Source organism: Oncorhynchus tshawytscha, linkage group LG14, assembly GCF_018296145.1.
Source record: "Oncorhynchus tshawytscha isolate Ot180627B linkage group LG14, Otsh_v2.0, whole genome shotgun sequence".
In the NCBI taxonomy this organism is placed as follows: Eukaryota; Metazoa; Chordata; class Actinopteri; order Salmoniformes; family Salmonidae; genus Oncorhynchus; species Oncorhynchus tshawytscha.
This window is the reverse complement of record NC_056442.1, coordinates 33,548,252-33,563,475: the sequence shown is the minus strand read 5'-3', so window position 1 is coordinate 33,563,475 and position 15,224 is coordinate 33,548,252. Positions and strand designations below refer to the sequence as shown.

At 42.8% G+C, this 15,224-nt stretch overlaps 1 protein-coding gene across 7 annotated transcripts; it reads left to right on the top strand.

The window, feature by feature from the left end:
* Positions 1 to 635: 635 nt before the first annotated feature.
* Positions 636 to 12,507, top strand: LOC112267065 (polypeptide N-acetylgalactosaminyltransferase 17). Of its 7 annotated transcripts, none has more exons than XM_042297397.1 (12): positions 636 to 2,076; positions 2,406 to 2,589; positions 4,917 to 5,083; positions 6,890 to 7,085; positions 7,581 to 7,778; positions 7,919 to 8,036; positions 8,392 to 8,577; positions 10,401 to 10,538; positions 10,739 to 10,834; positions 11,601 to 11,762; positions 11,888 to 11,969; positions 12,220 to 12,333. In XM_042297397.1, coding segments are annotated over exons 1-12 (1,767 nt in total). In that variant the 5' UTR covers positions 636 to 1,838; the 3' UTR covers positions 12,222 to 12,333. The 7 variants fall into 7 exon arrangements, with proteins under 7 accessions (XP_042153331.1, XP_042153330.1, XP_024300886.1 ...); XM_024445118.2 differs by lacking the exon at positions 11,888 to 11,969 and having other exon boundaries at positions 679 to 1,477; positions 1,677 to 2,076; positions 12,220 to 12,507; XM_042297399.1 differs by lacking the exons at positions 636 to 2,076; positions 11,888 to 11,969 and adding exons at positions 3,130 to 4,176; positions 4,276 to 4,313 and having other exon boundaries at positions 2,450 to 2,589; positions 12,220 to 12,507.
* The last annotated feature ends 2,717 nt before the right edge of the window (positions 12,508 to 15,224 follow it).

The following is a 15,224-nucleotide window of genomic DNA, read 5'->3' as shown; positions in this document are numbered from 1 at the left end:
CGGAGCTAGCTAGTTAATTCTAACAAAATTGAGAAAACGGCTCTAGATTGGAAACTTACTTTAATGAGTGTAAAGCAATGTTGGCTTTATGTAAACGATATACAATATATGGGGCAGAATATTGTTCAGTAAACAATAACAACCTAGTTCTGCCTAGTTAGGGCATAAAATTAGCTAATGTTAGCTAAGTAGCTTGTTCATACAACGGTCAAACCCGGATTTCTAACGTTTACGTTCCTTCTTCTGAACAACAAATAGCTAGCTAACGTGACAGCTAACATTATGGAAGCTATTCATAGAAGACCACATGCACAGAAGCTTTGGGACCTTTAGCTGTCGGGAAGAGGGGTCCAGAAAAGTCAGATCCACAGCCTGTGCTCGCTTTTTAAGCGTGCAATAATTACATTTAAATAGCAGAATAAAAACGATTTCAGTATTCTGATTAGATTTGTAATTGTAAAACTGGTAGGCCTATGTGTTATTTGAAACTTTTAGGAAGATAGAAGTGGGGGAAATGTTGTTCATTATATCAGTTTTATGCTATTTCAAATGCTTTATTTCAGTTGGGACATAGGCTTACAGTAGTAGCTTACAATAATCATGGGAGGAAAGTTTCAGACAAAATAGGATTTGAATGCACCATAATTGCAGATAATTTGTGCGAGTCAACTCAGCCCACCCACCCGTCTGCATCAACGAACTGCTTTCTTCACTGTGTGACTGACTGGCACACTAACCAGGCACGCTCAAAACAAATCTCTTCCTAGGAGCTCCATTCCCTGTTTTCCTGCATGCCATTATTAAGCGCTATCTAGCTAGCACATTGGAATAATTCGGCAAAATTAGATAACACGACAAAATAAGAAAACGGCGAGTATACGGGAATAGGTTAAAAAAAAAAACGTTTTGCATTACTTTGAATAGTCCGAATGTGAGACGACACCTCGCTTGGAATGATTTCATACGCATTTATGTTCTGCATTTGAGGTTTCTTTCATCCGCGCAGCTGCATTACGCGGACGGTTATATTTTAGCCTGGCTGGCTGTGTAGCAGTCTATTCGTGCAATGCACCGCTCAAAACGTCTCACAATTATTTTTCCTACACGTGGAGGATCAAAGCCGCACAGAGAATGCTTAAACATGGGATAGGCGTTTTATGTGGTCAGTATTTATCTGCTATGATTTTGAAGATCCGAGGTCAGAGACAGACAGCGGCTGTCCTCAAACGCGTCATAGCCCACTTCTGCTGGATGCAAAGAAAGAAAGACAGACTTGAGATAGCCTTCTGACTCTTTAAATATTTAAGAAAACGGACTCTTCAAAACTGAAGATATGCTAGTCTCTGTCTAACATCTTCTACGCTTGATCTTCTAACAATACATTTTAAACAGAGAAGTCACGTATGAGAGCCCATGACCAGGCTCCAAAATTACCCCGAACTAGGACGCAGCCTAAAAATTGATCCAATGCGAAATGGTAGGTGGTTAAAGCTTATTATTGAAATTGTATAATTAGCCTAAGTTATGTTAGAATATGAGCAATCGAAATCTGACATAGAGCCTATGTTTCAGCTTTGTTTCTCTGTTAAACGTCCGGCAGATAGTAGCCTAGCCTATCAATGCGCACACAGTTCAATTTGATCATACTGTAGCAATTATCTACTGTTGATTTGCAGCACCAGCTTCTCCAGTTGGAATGTCGCCTACGGTATATACATACAAAAAAATGCCTTCATCAACACACATTTACATTGAACCTTATTGCACATCGCAACAAGGAGGACTCCTGAATCGTTCCAAAAATACTGCAATTTAGATCCCGGACATCAACAACTTTAATGGCTTTTGTGTTAAGAAGATGGAGAGTGTTATTGGTGCTGAACGTGGTTGCGGTCGCGGGGTTCATGACACTTTGGACCAAGTGCACCCACACACGAGTAGCAAAAACCATCGGTCAGGAAGATGTGAAAAGACAATCACGATCTAACGGCACTGCTCAAGGTTTGAGCATCAGTCATGAAGTATTGCTAAAGAGACTCGGGTCGTTGGAGGACGTGGTTTACAGACAGCTTAATGGTAGGCTATGACTCTTTAGCACTTTAGCCTACCCACTTAAAAACAATGACTATGGCTCATTGGTTACTTTGTATGTCACTCAAAACCTACCAGGATTGCTGTTATTTACATTGGCTGATGCTTAGTATCCTCCCAAATGGCACTCTATAATTAGTGTACTACTACTTCTGTCCAGGGCCCACAGGTTAGTGCACTATATAGGGAATAGGGTGCCATTTGGGACATATATAGTATACAGCTACTGTACCTCTGTTAAAAGTCAATGATTCTCAAAACAACAAAGCAAATGTGTTATAGCATAGTGACCTTTTATTGACTGTGAACTCCAGGTCTGTCCAAGTCCCTGGGGCTGATCGAGGGTTTTGGGGGGCGAGGTAAAGGGGGTTTCCCCGCCACCCTAGCCTCAAAAGAAGAGGCTGATGCCAAAGTACTGAGGGAGAAATATGGATACAATGCTTACCTCAGCCAAAAGATATCACTGGACCGGTCCATACCAGACTTCCGGCCTAGCAAGTAAGTTTTCGGCACCCTATATTGCACTCTTTTTGGCCCATAACGGCACTCTATTCCTTATATAGTGCAGCATCACCTTTGACCAGGGCCACTCTTACTATAGCTCAGCTGACAACCGTGTTTCAGTACGATAGACCCGCTACAATTTTCATGTGCTTTTATGTTTTTCCAAAGACCAATCCAGGCTTTGACATAGGATTGTGTCAAAACATTACATTTGTGTTTGTAAGCTGCAAGTTGCAAGCATTAGTCTGTGTGTGTGCACTTTGTTTTATTTGATACCCATCTCTGGATCTCAGCCATATCTTGGGCTCATGATCTAATCAGAAGTGATAAACATGGTAGTGTATACTTTGGTCTGTTAGTTGTTTCGCTGCTACTGGATTGTTGCCATGTTCAGAGAGTCATGATTAAAGCTATGACAGTAGATGTTATTGTTTTGGCACCACTTAGCTTTGTGTTAAAACAAATACAATATTCTTAAAACCATCTAGTATTATCTCTGTAGCCTAATCCCTCTTTCTTTGATGTTTTTTGCAGTCTTATTTGTGATGAAGTCTAATGCGGCAATTGACACTTGGACGCACGTCGGAAGTGCGCGCACACACACATTATGTTTGTGCGTGTACACAACCCATCAGCACACAGAAACAAATTTATGTTTGAACATTAGCGTTAGTGCAGCTCTTTTAGAGACTTTTCTAAAGAGACATTTATATCTGTCCCCAATGCTGTGCTGGTTAGCAGGCAGACCCCATTTGAAAGCCCCTGATGAGAACTCCCTCGCCCCAGCTCTGCTCTACCACCAGCTGTGATACACACCCGCCGGCAGCCGCAGGGAATGGGAACACACCCACACTCACATCTACTAACACACAGACACACGCATTTGTAATTTAGTTTCTCTATTTCGAGCTCTAAGAGGACCATGATGCATGTAGAGTGTGATTTCTCTTTGTATGGTAACACATTAGAATGGGAGCCTTCTCTTTCTGGTATATCTTTGCTTGTTAACAGAACAGTATCGTCTAGCTACCTCCTACAATGGAAGGCTTCTCTCTATTGGGTATCTCTATGCCCTGCAGCAGAAAGAGCTAGGAGTTAGAGCTATGAAATAGACTAACATCATCCAATCCTTTCCTTACTTACTTGGATGTACTGTATCACAATTCTTTGGATGTATCTCAGCAGTCGAAAGTGACTGCTGACTTGCTCTCAACTGTCCAATTCTTTAAGACCAGCACAGTTGAGGGAAAGGCGATAAGAGGAAGGATAGATACCGACACATTGTCGAAGAGTAAAAACTTCAAAACAAAAGCCACTTTGAACTATTAGGACATAGCCAGCACAGATTCCTCACTTCCTCTCATTAGGGCTGGCTCTCGTTATAACAAATGCTAAAGTAAAAATAGACTTCCTATCACTCTCTCCCACAGTGTACTTGCTGTGAGGCTAGGGAGAGGGGGTGTGTGTCAGCTCATCATCAACATGTACAGAAGAGTAAAAAATAGACTTCCTATCACTCTCTCCCACAGTGTACTTGCTGTGAGGCTAGGGAGAGGGGGTGTGTGTCAGCTCATCATCAACATGTACAGAAGAGTAAAAAATAGACTTCCTATCACTCTCTCCCACAGTGTACTTGCTGTGAGGCTAGGGAGAGGGGGTGTGTGTCAGCTCATCATCAACATGTACAGAAGAGACTTGGAGAAGAAGCAGCTTGCATGGTGGTGATAAACTTGGAAACCTACACTGGAATGTTGGGTAGTACTTTACATGAGCCCTCTGCCATAAGGGTGGGCTACATTATATTTTAAACTGGGTGGTTAGAGCCCTGATTGCTGATTGGCTAACAGCCATGGTATATCAGACCATATACCACGGGTATGACAAAACATTTATTTCTACTGCTCTAATTACGTTGATAACCAGTTTATGATAGCAATAAGGCACTTTGGGGGTTTGTGGTATATGGCCAATATACCATGACTAAGGGCTGTGTCCAGGAACTCCGCGATGCGTCATGCATAAGAACAGCTCTTACCTGTGGTATATTAGCCATATACCACACCCCTCCATGCCTTATTGCTTAACTATACACATATTATTATTATTATTATTATTATATAGGGCTACTTAAGTCATTGGCTTTACATAGGAGTGTTAAAGTACCATGTTCCTGAATATTGAATGATGAACTCACCGTTTGCCTTTCTCTACAATGTATAAGGATGTATTAATATTTGATGTCATTAGTGACAATAGCTAATGATGTGTATGTCTCTCTCTGTGTGTCTGCATGTCTTTGTGCGTGTGTGTGTGGTCTCCAGGTGTAAAAAGGCCAGCTTCCCCAGGGATCTTCCAAACATCTCCCTTATCTTCATCTTTGTCAATGAGGCGTTGTCAGTAATCCTCCGCTCCGTCCACTCAGCTGTCAATCACACACCGGCTCACCTCCTCAAAGAGATCATCTTGGTGGACGACTACAGCGATGACGGTGAGGAGAAATACACACACACACACTGCCATACGCACACACACACACACTGCCATACGCACACACACACATACACACACACACCTGAAAGTGCATGTGAACACATACACACACATCCAATATACATATTCATACAATATACATTTTGTTTATGCATTTAATTTAATTATATTCTATGCTTTATAAAGACATCATTGTCCAACATGCTGTTTTGCTGCACAGACAGGACAGTCAGATCAAGGTAAGAGAAGATGTCTGTTTGACAACATCCATCCAAGGAGAGGGACAATTGTGAAGAGAGTAAGCAGTGAGCAGAGAGAGAGAGGTGGTTAGAGAGAGGAAGAGAGACAATTATAGGTACAGAAAGGTGGATTTAGAAAGGAAGAGGGAGAGATGTGGGTAGAGGGAGAGAGTGAAAGGGTGGAAGAGTTTAGTAGAAAGTGAGGGGCAGAGTGAAAGAGAAAAAGGAGAGAAAAATGGTTCAATATTCCCCACGTTCCTGGCACGGCAGGATGGCAGAGGGCCAGCAATCCATCATGGAGAGGGGGACATAAGATATTGCAGTGGTTGAGATTGAGAGGCATGCAAACAAATAACACACACCCTCTTACTGTCTGCATAAGTCTTCTCTCAGCCACACATGCACTGCACATCCGTCAGCACATCGAGAAGGGCGTTCCTGCATGTGGACATACCTGCATCTGCAGGAACGTCTTTTTATACTATTTGTAAATGTTTAAGCTAGGACAGGCTGGAGGCAGGGGCGCTCCAATATAGTAGGTAGCATTAATGCACAATAATGTTGGATCCCAGCCGCCGATAAACCCCACAGAAGGGGCAGGGGTGACAATGGTAGCTAGCTAGCCGTACACCGGTAGACAGTGACCTTCACCCCCGCCTATCGGCACTGTTTTTCCACAGTTCAGGTAACGACGGCAAGGGCAGGTGTTCAGCAGGCGGGACCGAAGGACACTGTGTGCCAGCTAGTCTGGTACACATGAGGCGGGGGTAACACCGTGTGCTAGCTAACTAGCAAGCTAGCTAGTTAGCTAGCACACAGTGTCCCTCCATCCTCCCACCTGCTGTGCTAGCGGTAGGCGAGGGCGACTCCGATAGACAGTGTCCTTCGCCCCCGACTGTCAGGCACGGTTTTCTCCGGCACACAGCAGGAGGGAGGTGGGGGGCGACACTGTGTGCTAGCTAACTGGCAAGCTAGCACGCGGTGTCGCTAACAAGCGAGCTAGTTAGCTGGCACATGGTGTCGCTCCCGCCTGCTGGGGAGGCAAGGTCAATCGGTAGACAGTGTCCATCGCCCTCACCTGTCGGGCACTATTTCCTCGCAGCTCTGCTAACGACGGTGAGGGCAGGTGTTCGTTAGGTGGGAGTGAATGACACGGTCTAAACTCAGATAATACTTTCATTTCCCTTTTTACCCACATTTAAAAATATCACAAGCATGAAGATGTCGTGCTCGTTCATGTAGGAGCCAATGGACTCCATTTGCATACTATTGAGCAGATCTGCCAGTGTGTGTTTGAGTGAGGGCTGTGGGGGTTCTGAGAGTGTGTCCAGGGGGAAAAAGCTCATAGCGCAGAAGCCATAGCTCAGGAAGCACCCAACTCTCCCTGGTGTTGTTGTGAGACTGTTAGAAAGCACTGCAACACTGGGGCCCATGAAAACAGATACATCTCTTCTCTGTGTGTGTGTGTGTGTGTGCACATGCGCTTAAGTGTTTTTCTGAAAGTGTTTGTGGGTGTGCTTCTGTGTGTGTCTGCTTGCTTATGTTTGTCTGTGTGTGTTGCTTAGTTATATTTGGTTGTGTCCCAGAACAACTGAAAGGGCCGTTGGAGGATTATGTAAACAAGCGTTACCCAGGTATGGTGAAAATCGTGAGGAACCAGAAGCGAGAGGGACTGATCCGTGCCCGCATCGAGGGCTGGAAGGCAGCCAGTAGCGAGGTGACGGGTTTCTTCGATGCCCACGTTGAGTTCACACCCTCCTGGTGAGTGTATGTGTGGGTTTCAACTTGAACATTCAGTTGTTGGGATCGATGGTTTAATAAACTTTGACTTAAAGGGGGGGATCAGAAGGAATACTTCAGCAGTTGGTCAAGCAGCAATGTGAGATTTTCCAGCTGAAAGAATTGCATACTACTTCTAGCCATCTAGAATATCTGCAATACCATATTTGTAATAATAGTCTAAAGAACTGAATTGCCATAAGCTTTTATCAACTGACAGTATTAAAAGTAGGCCTAGTATTCAAGTACAGTCACGGTGTTGGTATGTTCCTTATGTATACACTAGAGTTGACCAGGGCCCACAAATACACAGAAAAACTACACACTACACAGGGAGCTGCTTCTGACTCAACTTGACTCAACTCAACTCAGAAGAACTAGGGGGACTGACTTGGAGGATTAGGAAGGCAGAGGGAGAGAGAAGGAGACAGTAGATCTTAAGAAACCTCTGGCCCCATCTTTCTGTCTCTATGTCAGGGCTGAGCCGGTTCTGATCAGAATCAAAGAGGACCACAAGAGGATCATCCTGCCCTCCATCGATAACATCAAGCACGAGACTTTTGAGCTGGAGCGCTATGAGAACTCTGGCCATGGCTACAACTGGGAGCTGTGGTGCATGTACATCAACCCCCCCAAACAGTGGTGGGATGACGGGGACACCTCCGCACCCATTAGGTAGGCTACACACACACCGGCACGCATATACACACACTCAGGCATGCGTACACACGCATACATACACACAACTAAAACACTTGAATATAGAGAACCCAATTGCCAAAATAAGGAAAACAGATTCACCCTTCCCCCCTCAGAACTCCTGCAATGATTGGTTGCTCCTTTGTGGTCAACCGGGAGTACTTTGGGCACCTGGGGCTGCTGGACTCTGGCATGGACGTCTACGGAGGAGAGAACATCGAACTGGGGATCAAGGTTTGTGTGGCACCCATTTCTCTGTGAAGGCTGAGCATAATTGGGCTCTGGTCAAATGTAGTGCACTATAAAGGGAATAGGGTGCCATTTAGGATGTAGATTTTGTATGTTAGGGTGGCGAGAGGCAGGGTGACTAGTGTGTGAATAGTGCATTCTGTATCCTGTATTGTCTTTTGTCCGATTTCAGCAAGTATGTAATTGTGGTTATTTGAGTAGAGCTAAGCATTGGGTTGTTTGTTTGTGTGTTTGTCTACTTGCTTTCTTAATTATTTGTGTTAGGCCTGCAGAACATTTGTTGTGTGTGAAGGTATGTGCTCTGTTCTCATACTATTTCTCCACCAACATGCACTACCAGGTGTGGCTGTGTGGGGGCAGTATGGAGGTGCTGCCCTGCTCCAGAGTGGCTCACATTGCCAGGATGAAGAAGCCCTACCACAGCAACATAGCCTCCAGCACGCGGCGTAATGCCCTGCGTGTGGCCGAGGTCTGGATGGACCAGTTTAAGTCCCAAGTCTACCTGGCCTGGAATATTCCAATGGAGGTTAGTTTCTCCTACATACTGATTTGAAGTCATTTTTGGGAGGGCATATGAACATGTATGTTCAGATAGAACTCCAGGTCAGGGAGTCAGGTGAAGTTGAACCCTATACACTGTTCTCTGATCAGTTTTGCGTACATACATTACCATTCAAAAGTTTGCGGTCACTTAGAAATGTCCTTGTTTTTAAAGAAAAGCAATTTTTTTGTCCATTATAAAATAACATAAAATTGGTCAGAAATACAGTGTTAATGACATTATTAGATGTTATTAATGTTGTAAATGACTATTGTATCTGGAAACGGCTGATTTTAATGGAATATTTACATAGGCCTATTATCAGCAACCATCACTCCTGTGTTCCAATGGCACATTGTGTTAGCTAATCCAAGTTTATCATTCTAAAAGGCTAATTGATCATTAGAAAACCATTTTGTAATTCTGTCAGCACAGCTGAAAACTGTTGTTCTGATTAAAGAAGCAATGAAACGGGTGTACTTTAGACTAGTTGAGTATCTGGAGCATCAGCATTTGTGGGTTTGATTACAGACGCCTCACAAGTCCTCAACTGGCAGCTTCATTAAATAGTACCCGCAAAACACCCGTCTCAACGTCAACAGTGAAGAGGCGACTCCAGGATGCTGGCCTTCTAGGCAGAGTTCCTCTGTCCAGTGTCTGTGTTTTTTTGCCCATCTTAATATTTTATTTTTATTGGCCAGTCTGAGATATGGATTTTTCTTTGCAACTCTGCCTAGGTCAGCTTCCTGGAGTCGCCTCTTCACTGTTGACGTTGAGACTTGTGTTTTGTGTGTACTATTTAATGAAGTTGCCAGTTGAGGACTTGTGAGGTGTCTGTTTCTCAAACTAGACACTCCAATGTACTTGTCTTCTTGCTCAGTTGTGCACCGGGGCCTCCCACTCCTCTTTCTATTCTGGTTAGGGCCAGTTTGCGCTGTTCTGTGAAGGGAGTAGTACACAGCGTTGTACGAGATCTTCAGTTTCTTGGCAATTTCTCGCATGGAATAGCCTTCATTTCTCAGAACAAGAATAGACTGACGAGTTTCAGAAGAAAGGTCTTTGTTTCTGGCCCTTTCGAGCCTGTAATCAAACCTACAAATGCTGATGCTCCAGATACTCAACTAGTCTATAGAAGGCCAGTTTTATTGCTTCTTTAATCAGGACAACCGTTTTCAGCTGTGCTAACATAATTGAAAAACATTTTTCTAATGATCAATTAAAATTATAAACTTGGATTAGCTAACACAACATGCCATTGGAACACAGGAGTGATGGTTGCTGATAATGGGCCTCCGTACGCATGTACATATTCCATAAAGAAATCGGCCATTTCCAGCTACAATAGTCATTTACAACAATAACAATGTCTACACTGTATTTCTGACCAATTTTGTTATCTTAATGGACAAAAAATGTGCTTTTCTTTCAAAAACAAGGACATTTTTAAGTGACACCAAACTTTTGAATGGTAGTGTGTTCAGATAAAACACCTATTTCCCTACCTAGATTTTCACTAGTCTATTTCAATTAATCTCTTCATTATCCTAACTACATTATGCAGTATATGTACACCATCCATTTCATTGCTAATGTTACATATTTGTAATTGTGTGTGCGTCTCAAATGGCACCCCATTCCCCATATAGTGCAATACTTTTGACCAGAGCCCTACGGTGTTAGCCTCGCGGGCCACCTGGTATTCCTTACAGCGAACCATTATTGTAAACTTGCGAGATCAGGATGGCTCACGAGGCTACTTTGGGGTGCCATTTGGGACACAATCTGTAATCAACCACTCCCTGTTCCAGAACCATGGGATAGACTATGGGGACATTTCTCAGAGGGTAGCCTTGAGGAAGTCTCTGCATTGTAAGAACTTTGAGTGGTACCTGGACAACGTCTATCCAGAGATGAGGAGGTACAACAACACTCTCTTTTATGGGGAGGTGAGTTTTACTAGCAACAGGGCCTATATACAAAATTTTACTAAACACTTATCAAACACTCATAAGATGCTTTTAGCAGCCAAGTAGCCTTTCCCCCCCATAAAAAGTTTCCCACCCTTTTTTCTCTTTGTCTTTTTCTCTCTCTACCCCCTCCATCCCCCTCTCGCTCTCTCTCTTTCTCTCTCCCTCCCTCCCTGTAGATTCGTAGTAGCAAAGCGACCCATCTGTGTATGGACCAGGGAGAGAAGGTAAACCACACGGCCACCCTGCACCCCTGTCACGGAATGGGACCTCAGGTAACCGATTAAACTAGGTTTACAGTATGTCCCAAATGGCACCTTATTCCCTACTTAGTGCACTACATTTGACCAAAAGTATTGCACTATATAGGAAATAGGGTGCTATTTGGGACATTCTAGGTTCACTAGAGAGGCATTATGCCTTGCAGCTGTGAGAGCAAAATCTGCAGAGGAACTTTAAAAAAACAAAAACAGAATGTAGTCCTTTGCCCCTGTCGCATACAAATGTAGGGATATCATGACGGGTTCTACAGTCAAAATAAAATATGCAGACAAAATGTCTCAATCATATCATGTTAATGCATTTTTTTTAAGACCCACTTTGAATGAGAGTGGATATAATATCATATCACAAATCATTTCAATTGATTTCAAAAAATAGAAACAACTTGCTCTGCAGGAAACGCAATACATCAACTGCAGTCGAAACAATCTACCAGACTTCAGTGTCAGAAAATCATTTGTTAGCGTTTGTGAAATAAAAATATTTGATAACTTTTTAGCCATGTACTACTTACTGTAACTTGTCTCTCTGTGTGTTCTTCCCAGTTAAGTTGAGGAGGACACAACTAGTTGTTGTTGATAGTCCTTTACCATTCACCACTTAATTTGGTTTCCCTGTGTCTCTCCTACCAGTTGTGTTAGTACATCAAAGAGGGAGAGTTCTTCCCGGGTGCTCTGGCCAGTACAGGGGAGAACACATATAGTGTTGTTGATAACCCTTGACCAGCCATTCACAGTCGTGTCTCCCTGTTCCTCCCAGTTGGGTCGGTACACCAAGGAGGGACATTTTTTCCTCGGCGCTCTGGGCAGTACAGGGGACGAAACACGCTGTCTGATGGACGACCAGGTCTCCAATTTCCCTCAGCTCCTCAACTGTGACAAAGTCTCCAACACCAGGCTGACCACATGGCACTTCTCTCAGGTCAGACTCACTTTTACATTGTTTTTTATTTTTTACATTTTGTAATTTTTAAAATTCCTTTCATTTAAGTTTATCTTATACCATGTTACTTACTTACTTACTTATTTACTCTTCATTCCCTGTAGAGCATAGGGCCGCAGCGAGCCCCTGCCATGCCAGACCTGTGCAGGTTAACCCTGTGTAGTAATACTGTAATAACACCACATTGTAAGGACCTGTGAAGTTGAAAATAAAAAATGATAGAAGCTGCCTGGAGGTGACTGTTGATCATAAAGCATCTAAGAGTAGGAGTGCTGATCTAGAATCAGATCCCCCCACTGTCCATTCATTATAATGTAAAAGGCTAAACTGATTTTAGATGAGCACTTTTAGTCTGACAAGCTTTATGAATACTCTGAGGTCCCATGAAGGTAGTAGCCTACTCAGTTGAGAACATTCTATTTCCTCTGTCCTTCAGAACGAGTCGATCATCAACAGAGCCACGGGCCGCTGTCTGGAGGTGATACAGGCTAACGTTTACTTCGGACACTCGCTGGTGCTTCAGACCTGCTCCGGACAGAGGTGGAACATCAAAAACACAATGAAGCAGTAGCCACAGCATGATGCAGAATTCTTCTTTGGCCAAGATAGTGTTATTGTACTGAATTGTATCAGATGTCATACTGTATTATTACAATTATTCACTTGGTGTTAACAGTTGGACTTTTCCAAGATTGTCTTCCAATAAACTGCTGGTCTGATGGTATTTTTTAAATTTATTTTTTTAAAGTTGTTTATTCAAATACCACATGGGGCGATTAAGTTGACACAATATTAACCCATCACAGCCTACAACAGATTTATTCAACTTCAATGTTTGGATTTCTTGAAAGGGTTTTTGCTGTTCCTTTTCAACAACGTATTAAGATATTTCCAAATTGAAAAGAAACAAATATGAAAAGTGCATTAAGACCAAACTGTTTTGTGACTGATTCAGGATTCAGCACAACTATCTCTGACACACCATGCTTTGTGTTCTTCATTTTTTTAAATTTATTTTATTTATTTCACCTTTATTTAACCAGGTAGGCCAGTTGAGAACAAGTTCTCATTTACAACTGCGACCTTTGTTAGTACTCTATTTATTTACTGTTGTTAAAATATATATATTTCACTGTCAAAGAGAGCATCAAAAAATCATTTTTAATTCATTTCAAAAGAGACAGTCCCTTTTTCCCATTCATTTTATCCCCGCTGGCTAGCATCAGCGGAGGAAACTGCTAGCAGAGCCATGAGAATGCGTCTGAGGTATGAATGGAACAATCACATTCACTATGTAGTGTGTCTGTGGGAGTAGAGGAGGCAGCCATTAAAAACAAGGAGGCAGTCGAGGCCCGTATTTAGATCATAACGAAGATTGCATGGACAGAGGTACTTGATCCCAGATCAGCACTTCTATTTTGGTCTAGGATCAGTTCTAACTTTTAGATCATTAATAACAATGAGGGAGCTAGCGAGCTGAAGGAGAGTGCTCTCGACTGCCTATTTTATTTTGTACATTTCGTTTGAAATGCCATTTTTTTGTTTTATTTGACACCAATTTAAACATCAACCACCCGCTTGTGCTGGCCCGACCACGGAGTCACGCCAGAGCTATCTATCCCCGTTGATCCCCGGTAAGCAAGGCCGCTGCCCTCCGGTACACACACACACCCAACAAGGTTCGCACACTCATACTTCCATGTTAATGCACACACCTATTGAGGTTACAGATCAATTAGGCTTGCGCCTAGGGCCCCTACTCAGCGAGTATAGTGCAACAGTAGGCTGTGTAATCAGTTCCATAACAGTTGTCTGACCTAGTAACTAGGATCAGTTTTGCCTTTTATATTACCTGGACAGGGATCGGCACTCCTACGCCGAGATGCTTTGTAAATATGGGCGCTGATCTATAATTTACAACCAGGTTTACAGCATACTGATGTACTGGCTTATACCTCCATTTTGTGGTCTCCTAAACAACACTAGTTGTATCTGATGGAAGACAATGAGATACAGCAAAATTTACAAAAAAAAGAGATGTTTTATTGCATAAATGCTTTCCATTTACTTTGTACCGATTTCAGTATTTACAGATACATTATTCAGGCTATTATTAATAATACAACTTAAATCTGGACTAAAAAGCACTTTCAATGGAGATTTTCCATTGATCTTGCTATTTAGTCCAGCACAAGGCTTAATGTGTGTCCGGGAAACTGCCCCTACATGTTTTAATGGTGTGCATGCACAGTTTACATGTGTATATGTATGTACTGTATTCCAGTGCTTAATTTGTAAATCGGGAGGTGCCGGAACTAAAAGTGAGCGTGAGAGGGGGTGACCTGGGGAGTTCTGAGGTACCGGAACGCATGAGTAAAGAAATCACCTTTATAATAAAGCATTGCATGCATATCATCGCATTTGCGTAGTAGCATAGAGCAGTAGAGTAGAGGCACTTACAGAAGTTGCACACATGGGGAGTATTTTTAGGGTCCATGACTGGAGACTTTGGCAGAATATTTTTTAATACCGCACAAATTATCGAAATGGCAGGCTACTGACACTGACAAACTGAGATCAATAAAAACGACATTGTCTTGAATCCATCAATAGCCTAGGCCTAGGTGTGTAGATACATATTGTAGGCTACAGTATGAGGAAGAAATTATAGTCCTAAAAATGATTTCCAGTTTCACTGACTCACCCAATGATGCGCAGCGCGTGCCAAAAGCCTCCATCCCTTTCGCTCTCTTTTGTAGAACATTATTTGGAAATTTATAAAATATGTTTGTAACCTACAGCATAGAGTCTTGTCTTTTCTGCAGGAACCATTTGCTCCCCAACCTGTGTTTTACCTCGATTGTATTTGACATATTACGAAAGGCATGTTTGGTCTGCGTACTGTTTTTTTCACTGACATATTGGCGCGCGTTCCCGACTGTAGGCTGCTGCAGTTCCTTCAGAACCCTTCGCGCGGCTATGATTCTATAAGGAAATACACGATGATGTGCAACGGAGAGATGAGAGTTCCAGGCTCATGTCTATCAGAACTGAGAGGGAGAGAGATCATACAAAGTGAATCTCATTCCAGTTATGTGAGAGATGATGGCGCGCTTCTCACACAGCCACCGACTGGCGTTGGGCTCAAACAAAGGTTACAATGTTGCTCAAACCATAAACCCGGCCCGAGAATTAACGAAGAAGCAACTCGAATGAACTTTCATTATCATTTTTACATTGTACTTCTTGTACATTTTCATGCCACAATAGGTACCAGATCCGGCCAAATAGTTTCCGGGAAAAAACAGTCCAAAATGGAGAGGTGTTCCGGCAGGATCCGGCACAAATTAAGCACTGTGTATATCTATGTATTTCATGTAGTGTCCATACAGCACATACATGTGCAATTCAAACACCATGCTACTGAAGTGAGACTGTTAG